Below are 26,174 nucleotides of genomic sequence, written 5' to 3'. Positions count from 1 at the left end.
AAGGCAGTATGGCCCTGGGCAACAGAGTACCCTTATCTAAATACACTTATCTAGCTGGTGTAAAATCATTAGAAGAAAACTACTAAAAATGTCTTATTCATTCTCTTGTAATCATGTATAACATAAGTACAACATAAGAATCTCTAGCACTTTATATTTTACTGAAGTGTTTTACTTGAATTACAAACACTATATAGGAGTGTAAGATCCAAGTCATAACTTGACAGATAAAAATACCATTTTATTTCTTGATTTATATTGTTTGTAAAACTAAATATGTATAAAAAGATTATAAACTTTAGTAACTAATACGGCCATCTTGATATAAATCTGGTATCAGTCTGAGATTTTTAAGGTAAAAAAAGACTCAGACACATCTGGCTACATATCTAGCCACATGGGTGCTGAGGCAAGAAGGCTTCCAGATCCCCAGAGTGTTAAGTCAGGCTGGGCAAAGGAAGTGAGGCCTTGCCCACATTAAAATATGATAAAAATGACAACAAATCTGATAGCTCCAACTTTGCTGCTACTCAGGTAATCCTTCATTCTTCCACACTCTGCCTTACAAATGCCTTAATAGTTAGATTGTAAATAAATAATATATTTCTTCACACATTCTCTAAAGTCATATGATTTTTAGTTAAAATAAACTAAAGATCTTTTCTTCCTGACTTCAATCCCTTGAAAAACTACTAATCCAAATTTCTTCTCCATTTTCTCAACTCTCTTCCTTATGTGCAAGGACTAAGTAATTAAAATATAAATATGAATCAAAATAACAGCCATCTTTCTCAAGCCCAAGATATAAAAGAAGAAATGAGAATATCTCTCATGTTCTATACAGGCCAGTACATCAGGCCATTTTCTTCTGTGGTGGTGGTATGCTCCAGGATCTTCACCCACGGTGTCCAATGACCCCAGAGGGTATGGCAGAGCTCTTTTATACCTTCATCCACCTCTATGACATCATAATGAGTCTCATAAGTAAGATATCCTAGAACTTTGAGGCTCCCTAAAACATTTAAGCAGTGGCTCCAACACCTGGGATTTGGCTCATCTTTAATTATCCCTGTCAAACATGTCTTAAATCTCTCCTCTACAAATCCACTGTATCTACAGTGTGTAAATCCCTTTTACTCAACCTCTTTCTTCTACTCTGTGTCTATTATTAACCCCATTTGTCACATCAGTCCCCGGACATCTATCTCTTTGTTCCTTATATATTGTTGGTTTAGACACAACTAAATTCCTAAAGTGATGCTTCAGTTGCTTTTTACATACCCACCTCTGATTATACCAGATCTTAAGATACCAACTCTACCTCCCCTTTCTTCAGTAAATTGTTAGACTCATGTCCATTAATGAAGTTACAGACTTCATGTCATGTATTACAAATGTATGGTGTCCAAACATGGCATCCCCTAATGCCTCTAGTTTTTTCTACAAAAACTCAAGACACTATACTCTTCCATAATGACTTCCACAATTTCCTTTCCTACATCTGCACCCATGGGAGTTTCTCCCCCCAGAGCCCATGCTAAATTTGACTATGCAATTTCTTTGACCAATAGGTCACTATGTCATAAGGCCAGGTTTTCTAAAAGGCTATCACTCTTCTGAGATTCTCCCTGCAGCAGATGAAGAAGCCATGATTTAGCTTCTTATGACTATCACACCAGCTGAGGTCAATGAAAAAAGTAAACATTTCCACCCCAAATACAACTTCTGCCAAACGCCAGATTTGAGATGGATCATTCAGGTGTGGCCAGCCAGTCTGCACTGAAGGAATCATCCTGTTGCCCCAGAACTGAGAAGCTCTTGCTGCTTTAAACCAGTAAGTTAGTAAGGATTGTTATACAAGAAACCTAAGGGATACTGTATCTTAACAGAGCTTAAAAATATCCTAAAGAGACTGCCAAGATCTAACTATGTTACCATAAAGTCTACTTTGAAATAGGTCAACGAATTAGAAGAGAAAATTATTTTTCTCCTAGAAACTCATATCAATATATATAATTTTTTAATCCATTAAATTGCTGACAAATACAAAACATACATTTGGAAATAGTGCTTTTCTCCTTCTTTCCATCCCCCTTCCACCCTTCTTTCATCCTTCCCTCCTCACTTTTTTCTCTCTTCCCCACTTTGCTCCCCTCTCCTCTTCTGTCATCTCTTTCCCCAGCTCCGCCCATGGCCTTGATAGGGAATTGAACCCTGGACTTCATGCATGGTAGGACAAGTGCCCTATTAAATCATATCAAGATATATGTATAGACCTAAAGAGTAGTTTTAAACACTGTCTACTATCGTAACCTACTTTCTTACATCTTTGTTTAGTAAAGACCAAATGACAACTCCAAACAAGTAAAAAGAATAGTATTTTTACCAGAAAAATGCTACTTTATGTGCATAAAGTACAGTGACGCTAACTGAAGGGGAGGGCCTTACATTTAGAAGGCGAACACTTGAAATGTTAAGACTTTTCTACATGAATGCTCTGTCACATAGGAATTAATTTTTTTTTCTATTCATTCATCAGGTACACTCCATTTCATAGAGAAAAACTGAATCCAGGTAAAGCATTTTGAACAATTTACAAATGTGCATAGCGAGTATCTCAGAAGCTAGCCAGTCAGGTTCCCCTACATGGTAAGCATGGCTGGACAGACTTCCAACATCTGTGCCTAAATGATAAATAGCTACAGACTGGCTTTGGAATCCTAAATACCTTGCTAAACAAAATAATGTCTCCTTCAACACTCTGGGAACTCACTGCACCTTTCTTAGCTTAGGCCACAATCTCATCTTCAGAGAAATAGCTTTAAAACTGTAATACAGCAAAATACTATTCCACTCTGTCCATAACTGGCCCAGTTCTACTTCAATTGAATCATCTGAGCTTCATATGTTCCCGGCCTTTCATCACAGCCAGTTTACGAAACTGCACACGGATGATGCCAGCACTGATGGGATGACTATCGGCATGGTCGTTTGTCCAACAGAAGACTGTCCCGTGGTCCAGTAACAATTAGAATATGAGAAATAATAGGTGCAGAAGCTTGTCAGAGGAAATCATCACAAGCAGGAGTTATTTAGGCTGGAACATCCAAGCTTGCTTTGATCTGACAGGACCAGCACTTAGAGCAACAGTCCTCTAAGGAATTAGAAATATTCAGAAGCCACACTCAGTAAACAGCAAGTCTCCAGTCTGAGAACGCTGCCACGTTTGCTTAATGCTATCATCTGTCCTCTCTGCAGTTACCTGTAACGTCTGTGAAATAGATACAAGTCTCCAACCAGTTTTCTCTACAAAATTCAACTATTACTTGTATTAAAAAGTCTACAACATCAAGTAATGTGCCCACTGCCACTGGACTGAGATCAGCCTTTTCCTGTTGTCTAAGATCCAGTCAAGGTGCTGAGTACTTTGCTAACTGCTACTCAAACAGAAGATTGTGGGTAAGGCAAAATGAAAGGAAATGCAGCAAAGCAAAAGGCTAAAGCTTCTCACACACCATCACCAACTAGACATGAAGTTAACTAGACATGAAGCAGTTAATCATTTTAACCTGAGTGCGGCACTTCCTTGAGCTTATCAGACATTCCGTGATCACTGAAGTTGTAGAAAATTCCAGCTTTGGAGCAATTCCCTGAGAGATTAAAAAAAATGGTATCATTAAATATTTCTGTGAAAAAGATACAGTCAGTGGTGAGAACGGCATCTGAAATGACAATACTTGTCAAGACTCAGCACTGCATTTGTTAGTCTGATCTACTTATTACTGTAAAGAACATAGTAATGACAAATGTTACTAAGTAGCAGCTTCATTGCTAATGATTTGGTTAGGAACAATTATATTACTTTTACAGAATAATTAATTGTTTTCATTTTCAAGTGTCTGTCAAAGTGTTTGAAGATTTTAAATTATGACATATTAGTCATAAATGTGTGAATGTATTTCATTGATTTCAACTCTCCTTACATTTACAATTAATACATTAACTATATAATTAAAAAATAATTATTAGCTTTATTTAGCCATTCCATAAATTTCACGTACATCAAAACACCATTCTCTATTTTATATTTATATTTAACTGTCCATTAATTTTTTTATTTTGTTATATTTTAATACATTTTAATTAAAATAGAATTGCATTACTTTCCCTTTCTGTTTTATCTCTCCTGCTCTTTCTATGCATGCCTATCCTATTAATATTTTTTAATGGAATAGTTTGGAATCTTCACAGATGTGCAATCTTCAGACAGAGACGAGGTCTCTGAAGCTTTTCCAAAGCTTTTTTTTTTCTATAATATATTTTACATTCAGGTATAGATATTAATCAGTATTCTATTTCTATCAACATTTCAATAATCAGCTTAAACACTTTTAAGGTAAGTAAAGAAGTGGAGATAATTCAAAGGGACAGTGACGAAGCACCGAGGAAACATCTAGAAGCCCACCTTACACGCACCTTCATCCACACTGCTGATCCCTCAAGTAGTGTCTGCGCCACTCAACAGGAGCCAGACACTAACCAAGCCCTCTGCAGACCCCATCTGTGACCATCTAAGTTTAGAATTTAAAACACATCCATTCCAAAAGGCAAACTAAACTGCCTAAAAATCAGTATCAATGACACCTACTATTCCTTCTTTTAGGTATCTACTACTACACATAAGATATTTCTCTATAACTTGGTAAGTATGGTTCATATTCAAAGACTCAGAGCTACTTTTTCAATGGATTTATAGCAATATACTTATATAAATAAGCAGTCTTCCTTGTGACTATAAATTGCATTCTTCTTACATACAAAATACACATGCTCCCAAAAGAAAAAAAATAAGAAAGCAAGAAGTCTTAACCTTTTACAACTGTACAAACTCAGTTTAAAACCCAGTGTTGACATGTAAAGTGGCTCCTCAAATAAGTAAGGTTCTTTGGTCAAAGCTCCTTATAGCTCATGATAGCTCATGGGATACGGCTCTTCACAGTCAGAAGACCTGTAATTTAGGAGACAAGCTATCTATATGACCAACACCCACTGCACACGTGCAGCAAGCACGGGCAGTCACTGGAATAGTCCTGTTCAAAAGGAGACAGGACGGAAATAATAACCAGTATGGCTGGTGCCTAGCAATAATGAAATGCAGAGAGAGGGGTGTATTAAAGAATTTCTGGAAATACCATCATGGGTCACTTAATGATGAGGATTCAGACTGAAAAAGTGACATTAGGCAATCCATCATTATGTACACTTTGAGAAAGCTGGTTAGTATGGCTTGTTGTATAACTAAATATACGCCATTCACCACCATTGTATGAATAGTCCAACTGTAATAAAAATGTCAACAAGTACCAGACTGCCTTCTATTACCGCCTGGCCTGTGACTCTCCACTTGAAGCTTTCCTGAGCATTCTCATCATACTGTGGGTTCCCAATATCTAACCCAGGATTTTTACCAGACCTTTGAAGTCTAGTCTGTAACAGGACTATTGATATGCATAGATCTATCTTAGAGAATTAATTCACACAATTGTGGGAGATAACAATTCTGAAATTCAAAGGGCAAATCAGTAAGCTAGAAACTAAAGAACAAGCTGACACACTATTTTGAGCATGAAAGCCAATGGGGTAGGCTGGAGTATTAGGTAGGATTTCTATTGCTTCCTTGAGGCAGAATTCTTCCTGCCTCATAAATCCTCAGTGTTTGCAGTCTCCATCTTGATGAGATGAAGGTCACACCCACTGTCCAGTAGTAATTTTTATTTGAAGTCAATTGTTTATGAATGTTCACCACATCATCAAATTCCCTTACGGTGATGTCCATATTACTGCATGGGCACCAGAGCCTAGCCAAAATGACAAAGTGAAGTCACACCATGCAGATGTAAGTTCTCTATGGAGCCTATTGTAAGAAGTTATTAACTCACTGAGTTCAGTCAAGAGGCATCTGTTAAATACGCCTTCATAAGATACTGAATGTGAGCACAGTTCAAAGATGAGAATGCTTTAGGGCTCAGAGTCTATGAAGAAAATAACCATGAGCACTACTGCCATGACAACCACAGTTAAAACATATGATCATCTTGATGTTAAATCAATCCACCCAGGAACCCAAGCTATCTACTGGTCACTGTGCTTTGTCCGAGCTTACAATGCAAATCCATAACAGTGCCCAGATTTAATTCCAGATACTGGTTTGAACCCTTGTCACAGCAGTGGGACTCAAAGATGATAGCTCAGAATTACAAGAATTCTGAAAATGAGTCATTGTTGCTTGACAGGACCACAAACCACTGACTAGACCACTTGTTTTTACTTATATGTAAATACAAGCATTGATATGGCTGGATTTATGCCATAATTTTGATGTTCAGTCTATACTCTGTTCCATGTCTTCTGTATTCTTCAGTTCTTTATAGAAAAGCTACCCGGTGTTCCCCTCCCCCACCACTGACTTTCAGTGATAGGTGAGAAAATAAATTCATAGCTACAGTTAGTTTCTCTGGGTTTCTTTTCATCTCCCACTGTCGCCCCTGTGCATGACTTTTGAAGGAACATAGGAAAGGGAGAGGGCTTCTCTCAGCCCTCTTCTCGCCCTTTGTTTCTGGATCTGCCTGTCAGTCTCCTAGAAGGTGTGCCATTGACCCCAGTCAGGTTTCTCCTTGTGCTACTAACAAGATCCACCATTGTTTGCTGGCAGAGCCAAGCCAATCGCATCACCTCTCAACTCCTTGGTGCCAAAGCTGCTGCTCCTTGTGTCTATTCTCAGTCGGTAAAGATTACACTTGTCACTGAGGAGTAGGCATGGGAACATCCCAGGCAAAGGAGTCCAAAATTCCTGCAATATTACCTAAAATGGGCCAATTTTGAAGAACAAAAAACACCTCATCTGCTTGCTGTACTTGTTAGTCTGTATTCACTGCCCGACATTGAGTATGGTAACTTTGACCCGTTTCACATTTGTTTAACCTACACAGACGACCTGTCAAACTCTTTACACAGCTGTTATTGGAAGTCCTGATTTTTATGTGCCTTTGTTCAGTAATCAGACACCTTTCAAATATATGCAAAAGCAGTGCAAGGGATGAAAGAAAATCCCCGTCAACAATCTACAGTTGATTCTCTATTACTGTCTTTGTATGACAAAGCAACTTAAATGACCTTAAAGAGAACATAAACTTAAAATGTATTTTTTTCCTTTGTGGGCTTCCACATGACTCTTAAAATGCTCTTTGAAGGCAGTTATAACATAAAAGCTGACTAATGACTTTTAAAAATGTCCCACAGAGGAAAGGTTTTTATAGATTGTTACAGAGTCAACTTTCACACTGTTATTTTGAGATTCCATAAAATTAGTTTAAAAACTATTTATCCAAATAATAAACTATTTATCCAACTAATTTCAACTAACTTTTCCTTCTCTGCTTTTGAAACAAGTGGGCATCTTTGAGTTTTTCTGAGAGGCAAGCTGATTTTCATGAATAAAAGTATTTTTAAATCAGGGAGTTACAAGAAAAGGTGGGAGAGCTTTACGTGGTAGCAGTATGGAGCTAATGATGCTTACTTGTCACATAATTATTACCACTCAATGCAGCACTTATGCTTAGGTGTACAATCTATGAACACTTTATAATCTATCTATTCAAGCTTTATCCAAGCTAGGCATTTTAGTTATTTTTATTTTTTAGTCATTGTTAACAAAACTACAAGAACACATCCTAATCTGGAGGTGAGGCTCAGTGTTAAGCTAGTGCCTAATACATGGAAGGTCCTGTGTCCCATCTCTAGCACTAGGGTGAAATAATGTTACCATGGCTTATGGGATATATTGAAGACACATACCTAGAAGATAAAATGCGAGAAAATCTTGGTCTGTATTAAATACTGAGTTTTGATTGTTCAGCTTATATGACACAGCAGCATACAAAAATTCTCAATTTGTAAATATTTAAATGTTTATTAACATTTCCAATAAATCATATGTCTCAAAGACCATTTTTTAAATTTGGGTTTCCCTAAATCTTAAGACTGGTTATTGTTCAACTCTTTGTTGAACCTTCCCTAAACAGAAACAGAGAAGGGTAACAGAGAGACATGGGTCGGAGATGAGGACAGACAGTGCAGAGGAGAAAGGAGTTACAAATTGTCACAACAGTCAGCCAATATGACATGTGTTAGTTATGATGATAAATGCCTTGTTTTTTGATAAATTACAATCAGGATGCTTGAAATAGCACAATTATACAAAACAAGTTTGAAACTAAATTAAATTTGAGTTAGTTTCACGCATACATGGTACTGAGGCCTCTGTGGCAGTTCTCACCCATGAGCCTGCATCAAGAGCTGGCTTGGAAAACCAGAGTCACTTACTCTTAGTCCAGAAATCCTCCTCATGGTAACCTGGCGGTTTGAATCATGGTGCCCAGAAATTTGGTTTGGACCCGGGAACATGAAATCGCGTGTATTTTCATCATAGGTGGACAGTGTTTCTCCCACTATAAGAAAGATATCCTATGATTCAAATTATAACAAAACATTCTATTTAGAAACAAAATCATCAAGTATAATATATAGATAATGCCTGATGCCTTATTGTATGCCTGCTTGAAGTCTGTGTTAATCTTCTATAAAAGGAAAATTAAAATAAAGATACATTAAGTACTTTAATACATTTTCTTTCAGAAATACACTACAGTAGTTCTCTGCCTCACACCTTTGGGGAACAGGAATATTCATGTAAACTCAGTGAGAACCTAGGGACTCTTACAAAAGGGAAGTTCTTTAAAAATATAAAGTTCATGAAATTTATACATCCAAAGCTTATTACCATCTTTAACATCTTTCCTGTCTTCACTCTTTTCTGTCTGCTGTCATAAGAGTGTAAGATTGGACACTAAAAATAATTGAAACAGTTTACAGACTTCGTGGCTAGTGAATTAAGAATGTGTGCAATACTGAAAATTCTGGATTACTTGTATTTAATACAATATAAGTATGTGTTTCATAAAATAAAGAACTCTTTGATAATCCTAGAAATCAGTGTCAACAATAAACTAGTTGCTATATTTTAATAAGTAACTTTCCTCAGGAACCAGTGTTTACCCTATAAATAAGTATGGCTATGATCCTCTTCATTCCCAATAATAGCCAACACACAAAAACCCTATTTAATTAACAAAAATATGTATTTTTATTTTTAAAATCTCAAAAATTGATAAAATAAATTTATATCACTGTCACAAATATTCTAAAATTATGAAGATGTTATCCTCCACTTTCAATTATTTTAACATACTTAACTTCAGAACAATGCATTCAATTGGCATTTATGTCCACCTTTCTGTATATACTGTTTTGACATATATAGCAAATCAATGGGCTAAAAATAAGCATTGCTGTTAATTTGGTAGGAAGGGGGAGAGGAGAAATTTAGGAAGATTTCACTGGGATGAGTTGCTATTAGGAGTCATCTTATCAATAATAATAAAATACCTGGTGGAACTAGCTGTATCAACTCGAACACTGCTGTATCATCTGAAAGTTTGAAAGAAAATTTCCTCAAGTCAAAAAGTCAGTAATAACAAGTTGCTTCAATCTACTTCATTACAAAGGCATAAACGCTTCCTTCCTTTCTTTAACTTCTGCTGTTTTCCATAAATGAAAGTTTCATTCAACTTTCCATCCATGTATTCCATCTATGAAGAAATATTAAATTCTCCATTTAATTAAATTCTCTCATGACATAACTTGAGGCTATAATGATAAAAATAAATATGGCCCTTTTTCTTATCTCTGTCGTCTTTGTTTGCCAAAATATATCCAGCAAGATGAATCAATATGTATGTATAAGCATCTGCCACCAGACCTAAGGACCTGACTTTGACCCCTGGAACCCTATAATGAAAGCAGGGAAGCAAATGCCCATGATATACCTCTGACCTCCATATGGGCCGTAATACAGGAACAAGTGCCCCCAACAACAAATAAATAAGTAATTAAAAGCCAAAATAATTGCTGCATACACAATATTCTTGTTTATCTGAGTCAACTATATAGATTTGTATAAATATGCTATTTCTTATTAAGATATAAGTGATAGAGTAGTAGTGACAGTTATATATGTACCTTATAAAACATGTTCAATTTTAATATAGCTGAAATATTTTATGACAAATTTTCAAAAATAAGAAAAAAATAAATGAATCATCTCTGTCCTCTGAAACATAATTGCTACTTCCTCTAAATTCTGCTGTGTTCCATGGATGACGTTTCACTCCATCATCAATATATTCCACCTATGAAGAAATTCTAAATTCTTCACCTAAGTCACTGTTGGAAGGTACAGTTGGAAAAACAATACAGCTCTATTTTTTCTCATTTATTCATTTTATTCACTTCACATCCTTGTAGTCCCTTCCCTCCTCCCCTCCCAGTCCAAACCCCTCTTCCTTCCCTCTCCCTCCTCCTCCTCTTTTCCTCATAAAAGGGGAGCTCCCTTTCCCATCCACTCCAGCTCATCAAGTTTCATCAGGTCTGAACTTGTCCTCTTCCCCTGTAGCCTGTCAAGGCAGTCCCACCAGAGGAAAGTGATCTAAAAGCTAACAAGTGAGTCCTTCTCCGATACAGTCCCCACTTCTCTTACTAGAAGACCCACTTGAAGCATAAGCTGCCCATCTGCTACATCTTTGCATGCGGCCTAGGTCCAGTACATGCATGGTCTTTGGTTGATGCTTCAGTCTCTTTAAACCCCTCTGGGCCCTTGTTAGTTGGCTCTGTTGTTTTTCTTGTGGAGCTCCTGTCACTTTTGGGTCCTTTTCTCTTTCCTCCACTATTCCTCAAGACTCCCTATGCATTGATCAATGTTTGGCTCTGAGTCTCAGCATCTGTTTTGAGGCACTGCTGGGTACAGCCTCTCAGAAGACAATTCTGTCAGGTCTTGTCTGCAAGCTTAGCAGAATATCATTCAGAGTGTCAGGGGCTGGCACTCTCCAATAGGGTGGGTTTTTGTTGGGCTAGGCATGTCGGTTGGACATTCCCTCGATCTCTGCTCTACCTGCAATATCTTTATCCCTACATCTTTATCTCATAGGCAGGGTAGTAATAAAAACTACATACTACTGACATAGAAGTAGACTGGTTAATAGATGGAATTGAATCCCAAACCCAGGGATAAAAAGACATACCTATAGTTTCTTGATTTTTTACAAAGGAGCCAAAACCATACAATGGAAAAAAAAAAAAAAAAAGACAGTACCTTCAACAAATGGTGGATTTCTACATGTAGAAAAATGATAAGAGATCCACGTTTATCTCCCTGCACAAAACTCAAATCTGTGTGGATCAAAGACCTCAATATAACACCAGATACAGTAAATCTATTAAGAGAAATCTATTAAGAGAAAGTGGAAAAGAAAGAGTCTGGAACTCATTGTAGCAGGAGACAACTTCTTGAACAGAATACTAACAGCTCGGGCTCTAAGATCAACAATTAATAAATGAGATCTCTTGAAACTGAAAAGCTTCTGTAAGACAAAGGTCACTGTCAATAGAAGGAAAAGACAATCTACAGATTGGGAAAAGATCTTCACCAATCCTACATCCAACAAAGGGCTAATATCCAAAATATATAAAGAACTCAAGAAATCAAACAACAATAAACAAAATAACCCAATTTACTTTTTAAAAAATGGGGCACAAAACTAAACAAAGACTTCTCAACAGAGGAATCTTGAATGGCCAAGAATCACTTAAAGAAAGGTTCAGCTTTCTTAGTCATCAGGAAAATGCAAATCAAACGAATCTGATATTCCATCTCACACCAGTCAGAATAGCTATGATCAAACAATACAGCTCTTCTTTTTATCTTTCATTTTATTTATTTGCTCATCTATTTGAGCCAGGTCTTTAGTATGTACCCTGGTTTGGCCTAAAACTAGTCATCTTTCTGTCTTTGTTCCTTGAGTGATGTGGCTTTTTCTTAAGAGTCTTAAATTCCACAAAGGAGATAAACATGAAATGAAATTAAAACTTCAATGAATATGTAATTATAATCCATAAGTACAATGAAAACCTTGGAGAATGTCATGAGATGCTATAAAAAAAATACCCAAGGCAATCAGGGGGCCAGTGAAAGCTCTCAGTGGTCCTTAGCACCCATCAATAGCAGGAGTTAAGTGATAGAAACTAGGGTTGGGGAACAACGAGCATAGACTTTCTCAAAGTAGAAGAAACAACATACAGATGCTCAAAATACAGCTGGGGAAGGTAGATTAGGTAAACTTGTGAACAAAGTTCCTTCAATAATGAACTAGAAAAGGTAGACAGCTAAAAAAAAAAAAAAAAAAGTCAATGCTAACACTAAGCACTGAAATGTGTAAAACAGAAACTTGGCATAAAATGGAAATCCAGAGAGATGAGCCTGGCCTTGGGGGCTGTTTTTTCTTTCTGGTATCTGACAATCTGACAGACAGCTAACAGGTAAGAAATTAGCAGTGACTCTTGGTAAACTCATGACATGAGCCTTAGAGAACAGAGTCAAATTAGGAACGTGAAATGCTCATCTATAGCCCCAAGGGGAAGCATGGCCGTGGCGAGTCAGGAAAAGCAAGTTGGCAAATCAAGCCAGTGGCCTGACAACCTGACTGATGAACCCGTTGGCTTTGCTCATAGAAGATTAAACCTGTGCTGGTTTGACTGAGCTTCTATAACCCCCATGGGCTTACATATTTAAGAATTAGGAAGTATGGTCTCATTGGAAGACATACATGACTGAGTGTGAGCTATGAGGTTTCAAAAGCACATGCCATTACAGCTGGCTCTATCTGTCTGTCTGTCTATCTATCTATCTGTCTATCTATCTCTTGGTTGTTGTATCTACATGTGAGCTCTCAACTACTGCTGCAGTGCCTGCCTTGTCTGCCTGCTGTTATGCTCCCTTCCATGATAGTCATAAACTTGTCCTCTAAAACTGTAATAAGTAAGCCCCCAATTAAATGCTTCCTTTCATAACTTGCCTTGGTCCTGGTGTCTTGTCACAGCCATAGATAACTGAGATTAAAAACTAAGGAAATAAAACAGAAGATTCAGAAACTGAGCCTTCTACATACTCAGAATGTGCCATTTATACCACTTAAAGACACAGGCTTAAAAAGTGCTGTAAGACTTAAAGTCTGGAGTGGAAGGTGCTTGGAAAAATTTACTCCAGCGTAAGACCCAGAGATGAGCAACCCTTCTGATATACCTCAAAAAGGTGACCTCAAGGATAAAGGAAGGTAAATGTGAGCAATCAAAACGAGCAGAAATATAGAAGCAGAGGCCGCTACGGCAGCTTGAAGGGAAGAACTTTGAGTTTTACCTCAGGATCATCACTGGGAATGTTGGGGAAAAGTTCTCTCTGATTCTCAGGGTAAAGGAAGCATTTGGAAGTATTTATGCCAGAGCATTTGTAACAAGGCTTTCTCTTTGGGAAGAAAAATGTTTTTCCTCTGGTTCTATCTGCTATTTTATTAAAAAAAATAAAAAAGCCTAATTCACCTGGTACAAGGGAAGTCTCAATTCTAGCCAGTCTACGCTTCTACCAGAAAAAGGTGGAATACACATGTACATGGGAGAAAGGAGCTATTCAGCTATCCAACTACTCTGTCATAAGGAGAGAGAAGGCCTGGAAACACTGGTAGAGTTCCCAAACAGGAGTGTGGGATCATCAAGATAGCTCTACTTATAGAAGATAGAACACTTTTCCTCAGGCCTTACCAACACATCACAGTGGACAGCTAAAACAGTTCTTTCTCAGTACACCATGACTAGCTTTCAACAAGGTGCATGCAAAACTAAACATGAAAGACTACAGTGGCAAGATCTTGATCACACAAATGAGGAAAGTAGAGTGATCGAATCAAGAATTAAGAAAAAGAAAAAAAAAAAAAAACGAGCTGTGGCTCAGTGTGGAGAACTTGCTCAACATGTATAAGATCCGGGATTTATTTCCATTACCAAAAAATAACTCCACAATTTTCAAAAACTATAAAATTCAAAGAGCTCTAGCATAAAAAGTAAGCAGTTTGCAAAAACAGAAAGATTATATAGGCACATAAGCAGAGGTGGGTATTCTAAGAAAGGAGCAAAAAGAAATGTTATATATCACAAACACTACAACTGAAATAAAGAATGACTGTGGAGAGCTTATTGGTAGGCGGTGTATGGCTTGAAAAAAATCTCAAAGCTTTAAGGATATGTCAACAAAAACTTTCAAATCATCACAGAGAACAAGACAAAAGCAAAGAACAATCCCTAAGAATTGTGGGATAACTCCAAAGGATGTAATGTATGATCATCGGTACACCAGAGGAGGAAGAAGTAGAAGAAACTCAGGTCCTGACAATGGTGGAAGGGACGGGGCAGGATGAATTATAGAGTTACTGGCATCACCTGTCTCAAGTTTGTATAAACACGCCAATTGAAGAATTAATACCTATCTTTCTCAAGGTTGTCAGAATAAGTTGAAGAATTGGTGATATTTTGTATCTTATTATATAAGGGATGTATTTCTCTAAAACCAGACTCAAACACACAAGAAAGCTATAGAAAAAAAATCCTTATGCTAAAACTATCAATAAATACTAGTAAGCAAAATTCAGAAACACATTAGAAGTATTATACATTGTCAATGTTGTGGTTTTGATGAGAAATGTCTTCCCTAAGTCTATGTTTGAACACTTGGTCTTTTCTGGGCAAGACTGTGGAACCTTCAGGAAACAGGTCCTTGCTGGAGGAGCATATCACTGGGGACAGGCTTTGATGATGTATAACTTTGTCCCACTTCCTGTTCTACCTCTCTGCTTCCTGACAGTCAATCTGGGCTCAAACTCCTATTGAAATGCCTTCCCTGGCATGATAGAGTATAACCCCTCTAGCACTGTAATCCAAAACAAGCCCTTTGTCTCATTAAGTTGCATTTTGTCAGGGTATTCTATCATAGCAACAGAAAAGCAACTAATACAATAACAAAAAGGAATGTATCCTTGGAATGTAAGGGTAGTTCAATATATGAAAATTGATTGCTAAATTATACCTCATTAAGAAAATAGAAGAAAAAGCATGTGATCATCTCACATAAAGAAAACTGAAAGAACTAGGAATATAAGTAAACTAACCCACCATGATAAAAAGCACATATGGAAAAGCAGTAATAAACAGTGCACAATGGTGAAAACCTACACATTTCTCTAAGATCAAGAACAAAGCAAGGATGCTCGTCACATCTATTCAACTAGAAGTCATAGCTAGAGCAAGGAGGCAAGAAAATGTACAAAAGGCATTCAAATTGAAAAACAAGATTAGCTGTGTTCACACAGCATGAGAGCAGCTAAAAGCACACATAGAGATAGAACTAAGTGATATAGAATAGAGAACGCAAAAGTAAATCCTTACAAATTGCTTCTTTTGATAAAGTGCCAAAACCATCCAGTGAAAGAAAGGAGGATCTTTTCTACAAATGGTAATGAGAAAACAGAGAACACATATGCAAAAGAACGATTTTACATCTCTACCTAAAATACAAATTATAAACATAAACTCAAAATGACCAAGGACTAAGTCTAAACATCAAAACTTTAAAGCACATAGAAGAAAATGTAGGAGAAAAGCTTCACAACATTGGGTTTGGAGATTTTCTTGGATAAGACACCAAAGACAAAGGTGACAACAAGAAAAACTAGAAAACCTTAAAGTTTCCTGTATGTCTAAACACAATATCAACAGAAAAGGCAATACTAGCAAATTAATTATTTAAAAATAATGTAATACCTAGGATAAATAGAAATCTCCTGCAACTGAAAAATTAAAAGCAAACAACCCAATTAAAACATGGCCAAGAGGTTAAAGAGATGGCTTAATGGTTACAAGCACCCCTTCCTGAGAACCTTGGTTTAATTCCCAGCACTCAAATGATAGTTCAGCACTCAGTAATTGAATTCCCAGGGGATAAATGTCCTCAGCTGGCCTTCTCAGGCAATTCACACATGTAGTTCACAGACATAAACACAAGCAAAACAACTATATACAAAAGAAAATGGAAAATAACCTAAATACTCATAAGACTTGAATAGACATTGTTCCAGAAGAGATACATACAATCACTGATAGACACATAAAAAGTTTTACCACATCACTGAAAATTAGGGAAACTTAATTTATAACAAAACTAAAATGCTCTCACACTCATAATAAGGTTTGTGCAGTACAGATGTAAAATAGATTCCTTCAAAAATGCTAAAAAATACACAAAGCAATATTGAAAGGGAATAAACAATCCAAATACCCATCAACAAAGGAACAAGAAAAATGTTTTATAAACACCTTTAAAATGGAAAACTCAGAAGAAGCTTCTGATTTTCTACAACATGAACCTCGAAGGTATTCCATGTGAAAGAAGTCAGTCCTCAAAAAAGAACAAATACCAATTTCCATCAATAAAATACTTTTTTTTCATGATAATAGAAACAAAGTAGAATGGGTAGAAAAGGGGAATAAAGTTATTGTTTAATGCTGTCGTTTTGAAAGATAAATTAGGAAGTTAGGGAAATGCATAGGGTGATTGTCACACAAAATTATAAATGCATTTAATACTACTAAACTGTACACTTGAAATGATTAAGGTGGTAAATTTAATGTTATGTATATTTTACTACAATTAAAAATACTTTGGGGAGAAAGATGCTAAATTATTAAAGGAATGCTTTATATAGAACTGATTGGCCAGAAACCCAACAGATAGGTTTAATGTAAACCTATCTCCTGGAACACATGGGTCAATTAGTTTCCTTTTACAGCATCTGTTTATTGTATAAAAAAGAGCTATGTTCCTACTTCCTCTGTAAAATTTTTCATTCACTCATGTATTGTTAGTGTAAGTTACAAATTAAATATATTACAATATTCCAGAAATTCTAGTCACAAACAGTAACTCAAAACCCTGCGGTGACTACATCAAGCAGATGTGTCAGACTGCTGTTAGCCTCTGTTCCAGGACACAAACTGCTACCATATTTTGCTCTAAAGTCCTATTTGGCCGTATTAGCATGGGCATCTGGAGAAGGAAGCACATCCTTGCAGAGCGAATGCAATGGCCTCCAGAGCTTGAGAAGCAGAAGAAAAAGAAAAGAGACCAAGCTCCTACACCTTCTTTCAAGGCCATACCCTAATGACCTAAGGACTCCCCATAGTCCTGTCCTTCTAACATTGCACACCTGTCAATAGTGCTACACTGGCAATCGAGCCTTTAACACAGACCTGGTGAGGCACTTGTGTATTGTATTAAGGGTGCAAACTATTTCCGTAATAGTTCACTCTAAAATATCCCAGTATAGAAGCTCCAAAGGTGTCCTAGTTAGGATTTCTATTGCTGTGATAAAACACCATGACCAAAGCAAGTTGGGGAGGAAAGGGTTTATTTAGCTTATACTTCCACATCACTGTTACTCATCAGAAAGTCATAATGGGAACTCAAACAGGGTAGGAACCTGGAAGCAGGAGCTGATGCAGAGGCCATGGATGGGGTGCTAGTTGCTGGCTTGCTTCTCATGGCTTGCTCAGCTTGATTTCTCATAAAACACAGGACCACCAGCCCAGGAATGACTTGGCCCTCCCTCATCAATGACTAAATAAGAAAATAAATGCCTACAGACAGGTTATAGAAGGATTTTCACAACTGAGGTTCCCACCTCTGCAGTCACCCTGCCCAGTGTTAGGTTGACATCAAACCAGGCAGCACAGAAGGCCACACAGCAAAGACTTCAGTACTGACAAGTGTGGAGCGCACCTTATGGGCTGAGAAAGAACACCTGTTTGATCGTGATGACAAATTTGAGCAGTGACCAGAAACTAGTGAGGAAGCAATTTTCAGGCAGTACAACTGTCAGGGCCATGTGCCTGTGTGTCTGTGTCTGCATCTGTGTCTGTGTACTTGTGCATGTATGCCTATGGGCCTGTGTGTGTGTGTGATGAATATGTACATTTCAGAAAGAAAAGATGAATAATAGATGGTTATCAAAGAATAAAAACAAGTTGATGCATTGTGTCTACCAAACTACCTTCTAAATATTTATATTTATTTCTAGATTGACTAACACTATGACTCACATAGTATGGAAAAAAAAACCTACAGAAATAGCCAAAATGAAGTTGAGAGACTTGCACAAGCTAGCCAGAGTTTCTGTAAGGCTAAAGTGAGCAAGGCAGAATCACTGAAGGATAAATATGTAGATGAATGGAACTGACCACAGAGCCCAAAGAAACATTCATATCCAGTCAGCTGGCTTTTCAGAAAGGTACAAATGACAATTATATGTGGGAAAGGATAATCTTGTAACCAGTGTGTTAACTGGATATTCATAGAAAAAAAAACTGGGGAGGCTGTACTCTGACTTCATCAGACCATACCTAAAAACTAACTCAGACTGTATCATAGCTCTAAAATTCAAGAGAACAGAAAAAAAAATTTGTGTGACCCTGGGTTAACCAAAATTTCATAGACACAATACATAAAAAAAAAGCATAAAATAAACAAACAAACAAAAAACCTGACACAATAACCTTAATGCATTCCTTAAAAGATATCATAATGATAATGGAAAAAAATCGCAGACTATAAAAAACATTTTAAAATTGTTCACTTGATATAGAATTACATTTGGAATATTAAAAATTAAAATCCATATAATTTAACTTGCAGCAAACAATTTAAAAACAGGCAAAATATGTGAATAAGTACTTTCTAATAACTATGAATGGCTAATAAGCATGTAAAATTATGTTCAAAATCATTATTGTTAAAGTGCAAATTTGAAATACAATGGGATATGTCTATACACCCACCAAAACAGCTACATCCCAAAAGAGCAACAATGTCAAGCCTTGGGGACAATACAGAAAAGCAAACCTGCATGAGCCTGAGGAAATGTAGAATGGTGCAATGAAAGCATGTTGACTACATATTCAAGTTTTAAACATAGCCTGCAAGACAACTGATACTTACAGATTTGTCATCTATTTACAATAGCCAAACAGTCCAAATGTTCATGATAACAGAATACTGTTGGGCAATGAAAAGGAATAAATGTCTTATATGTGGAAAAGAATTAATGATCCTCAAAAACATTATTCTAAATCAAGAAGCTAGAGAGGAAAAATGAGAAAAGACAAATGTATAGAGAGAAATAGACAAGGGTTGCCAGGAAGTGGAGGCAGACACGAGGCTTGCCTATAAATATACCTCAGAGACTGTTTGAGGGTGACAGAAATACACTAAACTGGCTAGTGCGATGTCTCACACTTGCACAAATACTCTGAAAATTGCTGAACTACAGTAACAAGAGATGGATTGCACGATGTGTGAGTTTTGCTGAAGCTATTTAACAAGAACGAACAGAGGATATTGTAAAGACTTGTCCTGGCTCTTCAGTGGGGACTGTATCTCAAAACTGCTGCCCAGCTGAAAGAAAATATTACAGGAGTCCCAGGTAGAGACTGTTTATAGATATCATAGGTGCTTGTGTGCTTCTCCTGCTTTTTCTTTATTTCTGTTTTTTATTCTGTTTTTTGAGAGGGAGTGCCTACTTGTTTAAATGCTTAGAGTTGAATGGTTGGAGAGGAGGAAAGTATCTGGAAAGAATTGGGGGATGAAAAGTATGATCAGAGTATATTATATGAAAAAAAATTATTTTCAATTTAAAAAATAAAAATAAAGAAAAAAAATCGCAGAGTCTGTAGAGGTGGTTCGCTAGGCAAAGCACTTCCCATACAAGCTAAAGACCAGAGTTCAGTTTCCCCTGGAACCCAGGAAAAAGGCCTGTGGGAATGGTGGTGCCCACCTGTAACCCCAGCAGGCAGGAGGCTGAGACATGTGATCCCCAGAACAAGCCGGCCAGCAGATCAGCCTAAAGTGCAAGCTGCAGGGTTAGTGGAAGGAGGGACCTTGTCTCAATATATAATATGGGGAGTGGTCCAGGAGGACACTAGATATCCACTTCTGACCTACACGCATACACACACACACACCACAAACTCTACTTAGTAAACATAAAAGAATGGTGTATTATAAAAATAAGCTTTCCAACCCCGAGTGAAAAAGACACTTCTCAATGGATGCTAAGGCTACTAGATCAAAAGCTGATTAGAAAGTTGTGGTAGAGTTTCAGAAAAATGCTGCCTAGAGCCAAAATGACCAATCTCTGCATCACTAAGGATATTCATGTCCCTTGACATGATACAATAAGAGCACAACAACTATCAAGGACTCTTGCCAAATAACAAAGTGAAGTGAAATAATCCTGAATCCAAATACCCCCAGTTCTAATTGGCAGCTTACATAATACAATCAATAAACAAGCTATACAGAGTTTCGGTAAGGAAGCAATTAGCCAATATAAAAGATAGCACATTCTGAAGAACCTAGTTTTTAAAACAAACAGAAAACTGTGGAACACCGTTACAGACAAAAAGAAGCTAAAGAAATAAATAGCCATATAATATGAGCACAAAAGCCTGCGAAGATCCTCATTTTAAGAAACTAACTTTAAAAAGACATTTACAGACAGATGAGGAAACAAAACACTGATGAACTGTTCTGTTAAGTGTGGCAACAACACAGTGGCTATCCCTTTATAGAGTCTGCATCTGTTACACACCGGTACAATGACACCATGTAGGCAATAGACGTTTAAACAGCCCAACCATATTACAAGTTGCCAGCAAGAACACAAGATTAATGAAACCTCAAAAATTATTGCATCAAGGCGATCGGCATCACTCCAACGAGTGGAACATTCTCTCTACTCAGTGCATTTTTCATTTTCCATGTTAGAAATCATTAGAGAACAGAGAGGACTGTACAACAGGAAAGAGGGTGAAGGTTACTGTGGAAGTCATCTGAGAAGTGATGCACAAAGCCAAACTAAATGTCATAAAGACAGAGCAAAATACAGAGATATGAACAATAGAATACAAACACTTGGGGATATGAGAAAGGGTAAATCTGAAAGGGCATTAAAAAGCAGAATTTCACTTCATGAGTAGAGGCTGAAAAAAAAAAGCTGATGTAGGGAAATCATGACACTTTTCAAATAATAATATCTGTAAGTAGTAATCTGATGCCCTAAAATTTCTGACCAAAAAGCAAGGAAAATATTGTTTCTTTCAATGGAAAAAAATTCAACATGCGATAAATGGTTACCCTCGATGCTTCTAATATATGCTTTCCCAGATAATGAACAAGATGTCCAGGAAATATCAAATGTATAGGTCTACAGGCAACAACAGTCACTGAGCTTGTTTACCAGTGGAAAATACGTCAGGTCCTAGAAATGAAGTAACAAGATACTGTCCCCCTCTCACCCCCACCCCATGCAACGCATTCTCTGGATAAGTCACTTAACCATAATTCCCATGAAAACAAGCAGGCAGACTTGTTTGCAGCCTCTATCCTGAGATGTAAGCTTGGTGCCTGCCAGGTTCCCCTGGGGGTGAGGAGTAAGGGGAAGCTTGATGGGAGGCAGAGTGACAGGCAGCACCAGCACTGCTGGCCTTTTGAGGTTCAGAGATCAGTGTGTAAGCTGAGACCCTTTCAATTTTCAAACATAAACATCAGCCTTCCATCTCACAACCAGAGCCTCAGCAGGCTTGTCCCAAGTGTGCACCTAGCACGGCTGTCCATGGAGCTTTTTCCAACTGAGCCCTACAGTAGTGAAGAGCGTACTGTCAACCCAAGCCTTGAGGAATAAATGATACCTACTGAGGAAAAGGCACTGATGTTTTCAGCCAGGCTACCTTAAGCTTCTGTGAGTCTCTTGACTTTCGTGATTCTTACATTGAGTAGTTTTGTTTACAAGACAATGCTACACCTATTTCTTCCATCAGAACTCTTCAAACCTCTTGATCAAAAATATTTAAGTAATTCTTTATTTGAAAAAGAAAGAAGAAAAGGTCTCGGTTCATCCACAGCAAAAATATAAGTGCTCTACTGTTTCATGTGGACTGTGAAATTTAAAAAATTATGAAAATGTTTCAATTCAACATTTTTGAAATCCTACTAGACCTTTTAAAGATTTATTTAACCTCAAGGATTACAGAGATGATACTTCTAAAATGTTTTCAGTGAGTAATTGAAATGGAAACTTACACTCGAGCTGTGCAACCACATCTCCAGGGTCTACTGCGTCAGGGAACACCTGCAGCAAGGGGGAGAGTGCGGCAAGGGCAGGGTGGGAAGAGGAAGAAGCCAGAGAAGCTGTCAGTCAGACTATTTGCCCAGTCCCATTCCCAAAATGTCTTTCCTGTCCAACCAAAGAAAAACCTTGGTTTGTTTGGGGGTTTTGGTTTGCTTTGCTTTTGGTTTTTGAGAGAAAAATTTCATTTTGTAGCCCAAGTTGGTCTTGAACCCTCAGTCCTTCTGCCGAAGCACCTCAAATCCTGGGGTTACAGGAATAAATCACCATGCCAACCCTCCAAACAAATCTTCAACAATAGTGAGAACTGCCAATTTCTCTCAGCTTCCCATGATTCCACAACTACATTTTCTAACTAGATCTGCCTCTCAGCAAAAGAATTCCTTACAGAATTCTTTGTGTTTGATAGCTCTCTACCTAAAATTTCACCCCATCCCCCACTAGACCTCCAAATAACTGCTAGTCTCTTTGAAGCTTTGTTTAAATATTACTGCCTTTTTAACAATAAAAAATATATTTCTCCCCTATTCTCTCATCCTTCTTTTATTGTATTTATGCATTTATTTTGAGCTCCAAAAGAGACGGTTTTGCCTTGTTTATACTGTGTCATCAGTACCTACAACAGTCCACAGAATAAAGAAGAACATAAGATTTTTACCTGTGAAGAAAGCAAAGAGGGAAGAAGGGAAGGAAGCGTGGGGAGTAGGAGGGATGGAGGGAAGACTAGAAGACAAAATAAGTCCATCAGAAAAGGGAATATGATTGATAACAATTGCCAATAGCAGTCCTTTTAAGGAACATGAAGAGAGATGTGGCAAAACAGAAAAGCACAAGATATTCCTAAGTAAAACTGACATATGCTTACCTACTTGTGTCTTATTTTGTACAGAAGTTATTATTCAGCAGTCAAGATGTTATGCTTTGCATGAAGCCCACTAAGTTGTTTTAGAAATAGGCTGCTTCACATCAAAAGACAATTGTTTCAATACATAATAAGAGGAATGTTTTCAAAAGTCTAAATTTGTTACAAATTTCCTTTTGAATTAAACCAAGGCACATAGTCAGCAATAATAGTTTGTGTTGCAAGATTTTATTCAAAACTGAAATCACTCTGATTTTTGTTGGTTAATACTTGATCTGACTTTTGAACTCACCTTTTCAAACACCATTCTGGCATTGAAGACCAGTGGGAAAGTGGCTGGGACACATTGTGTCTTTTTGTATTGGCCAAACACACAGATGCTAAGATAGATGTCCTCCTTGTCTTTCAGCACCACTCCTGGACAAGTTACCTGAAAGCAATGAGATAAGTGGCTATAAATGCATTGTAATTCACCGAGTTATCCCACGAACATGGTGGCCAACAGCCGCTGCTCACCGGGATGGCTCACAGAGTTCAGAGAGTTGCTTTTATATTGTCTTTCCTCTTAGAAACCTATTCTTTTCTATTTGGTAAATTGTGCCACATCTAAAACTATATGGTTGTTTGAAGGGCATGCCCTAATAATTTAATAATTTTAAACAGTCAGCCTTTGGATCTCATTTTCTACCAAATGATGACAAAGTTGCACAATATCACTTAATCACAAAGGAGTAACACCCAGCAGAAATCAAGCATTATACTCAAGAACAGAAACAAAATTGCAAAATGCATGGATCTATTCCACAATACCATGGAGAGTAGTTCATACATCCTCATATCAGAATTGTTAGGATAAAGTTTCAAAGCCAAAAAAAAAAAAACATTTTCTAACCTAATCAATTGTATTTTAAATATTAAATAGCATTTACCCATTCTCATTGTTTTGGTTACTTTTCTATTGCTGTGATAAGACACTATGAATAAGACAATTTATAGGAAAAAAGTTTACTAGAGGCTTACAGTTTCAGAGGGTTAGAGTCCACGGTGGAGAGTAGCAGGCAGGCAGGTAAGGCACGGGGGCTCTAGTAGCTGAGAGCTTACGTGATCCACAGGCATCAAACAGAAAAAGCTAACTGGGAATGGTTTGGACTTTTAAATCCTCAAAGCCCAGCCCCCTTATACACCTGTTCCAATAAGGTCACACCTCCTAATCCTTCCCAAACAGTTCCATGTCCCACTAACATGGGACCAAGTATTCAAATATAGGAGCCTATAGTGACCATTCTCACTCAGATCACACTCATGATTGACAAAATGTGTGCAGGGAAAATGATGAGTTTCTAAATAGCACACAACAGTCTCTTCAATCCCTGACACATTCCAGTATATTGTTCAGAAATACCATTAACAGGATACTAAAATTCTTTAAGATTTGAATCCAATATAATAATATTACATAATACTCCAACCCCTAACAATGTATTCAAAATATAAGGAGCCTGTTTTAGTAATCCTAATAACTTAAGGCTCTGAGGCAGAAGGAGCATAAGTTCAGGAACATCTGGGCTACATAATGAAACCCTGTCTCAAAGAAGAATAGGATTTTTACTTCTTTTCCAAATATATAATCAATTTCTTACCCAACGTTCTTTCATTGCCTACATAATAAAAGTATGATAGTGAGAGGACTTAATTCCAAGAAGTCAGCCAGTCCCAATCGAGTCACATAGCTTCCATGGGCAACAGCCAGTCCCAATCGAGTCACATAGCCTCCAGGGGCACCAGCCAGTTCCAATAGAGGTCACGTAGCCACAGTAGGAATCTCCCTTTCTGGCTTTAAAGAGGAGCCTTCGAGCTCCCCTCCGGGTTGCTGTTACCAACATTTTGCGAAGGTGGTGACCCCAGGATGCTGGTTTTTGCTACAGAATAAACATTCTTTGTTTTTACATACTACCTAAGTCTGAGGTCTTCCTTCAGCAATTCTCAGACCTAACAACAGAAATTAAGAAGCAGGAATGCTGCACCTTACTCTTCCATTCCACCTCATCTGCATTTACCTCTGCCACCCAACAAGCCATATGTGACTGTCATCACCTACCCAAAGCATCTCGACCCGCCAGTTATAATAATATCTCATTCAGACATCTGGAGATACCTTAATAGTACACATATGACTTAAATTTTAACAACAACATTTTAAAAAAAAGATACAATCTAGACCTTAAAAAAAGAACTATGTTTGATTTTTATGTATATGCATTATCAATGTACATGAGTTAATAGATTTACTCAGTCAGCTCTGTATTAAATACTGTTTTAATGTTCTCTGAAACTGTCACTACACTAATTTACTCTTAGAAAATGGGCGTCACTGTTTGAATGAATACATCAGCCTTATCCAAAAGAGTAAATATTTATATCTCGAAAAAAAGAAAACATTTAACACCACTATCTAGTTCTTTTATGGTGAGACCATTATCCGTGTATATCGAAGAAACTGTCATGGATGTCATAGCTCTTTAATCTGGTTATAAATTCCCTGAGGACAGAGATTTTTTTTTTCCTCATCATTTATACAAAAAACATGAACTTTCAGAATTAAAAACTTCAGATTATTTAGTACAGCAACAGATATTTCATATATGTGAACATCAGAGTTACAAGAAAGTTAGTGATCGACAAGTAAATGGCTGATAAGATTAAATCAGCACATTTACAGCACTTGGGACAGTGCCTGACAGTTATCTGTGCTATTCACTAGTACCATTCCTATTAGAATGAAACCCTCCTGATTTGCCATGTCAGCATGGACTATGACATTAATCAGAGGATTGAAATTTCATGTACCTTGGTACATAGAAGTTGACAATATTTTTATGTCAGATATTTTGATTCCATTTTCTTCTCTACTACTCCATTTTATACTTTTTCCCTAATAATTTACAACTGATCATGAAAATCGAGTTTCTCAGCAAATTTCATTCTGTTAGCTTCATTTCCTACTCTGATCAAAACTAAATCTGTCATACTGTCTTCATTGAGTCCCTTTCTAATTTGTAACATACACAAAAGTGGTGGCC

At 37.2% G+C, this 26,174-nt stretch overlaps 1 protein-coding gene across 2 annotated transcripts in view; it reads right to left on the bottom strand.

Annotated features, from left to right (window-relative positions):
• Spata6 (spermatogenesis associated 6) overlaps positions 1–26,174 on the bottom strand; it is a 91,617-nt gene that overhangs the window by 48,071 nt on the left and 17,372 nt on the right. Inside the window, exons 2-6 of one of the 2 annotated variants that reach the window (XM_021629111.2) lie at positions 23,387–23,524; positions 22,187–22,235; positions 9,505–9,546; positions 8,383–8,507; positions 3,570–3,650 (exon numbers count right to left, since the gene is read on the bottom strand). In XM_021629111.2, coding sequence (XP_021484786.1) covers positions 3,570–3,650; positions 8,383–8,507; positions 9,505–9,546; positions 22,187–22,235; positions 23,387–23,524 — 435 coding nt within the window. Of the gene's footprint in view, positions 1–3,569; positions 3,651–8,382; positions 8,524–9,504; positions 9,547–22,186; positions 22,236–23,386; positions 23,525–26,174 lie in introns of those variants that run through there. The other variant, XM_060366145.1, reaches the window with a different exon arrangement.

The sequence above is a fragment of the Meriones unguiculatus genome, chromosome 12 (genome assembly GCF_030254825.1).
Source record: "Meriones unguiculatus strain TT.TT164.6M chromosome 12, Bangor_MerUng_6.1, whole genome shotgun sequence".
Classification (NCBI taxonomy): Eukaryota; Metazoa; Chordata; class Mammalia; order Rodentia; family Muridae; genus Meriones; species Meriones unguiculatus.
The sequence above is the reverse complement of the archived record's forward strand: the minus strand, read 5'-3'. Positions and strand labels throughout refer to the sequence as shown.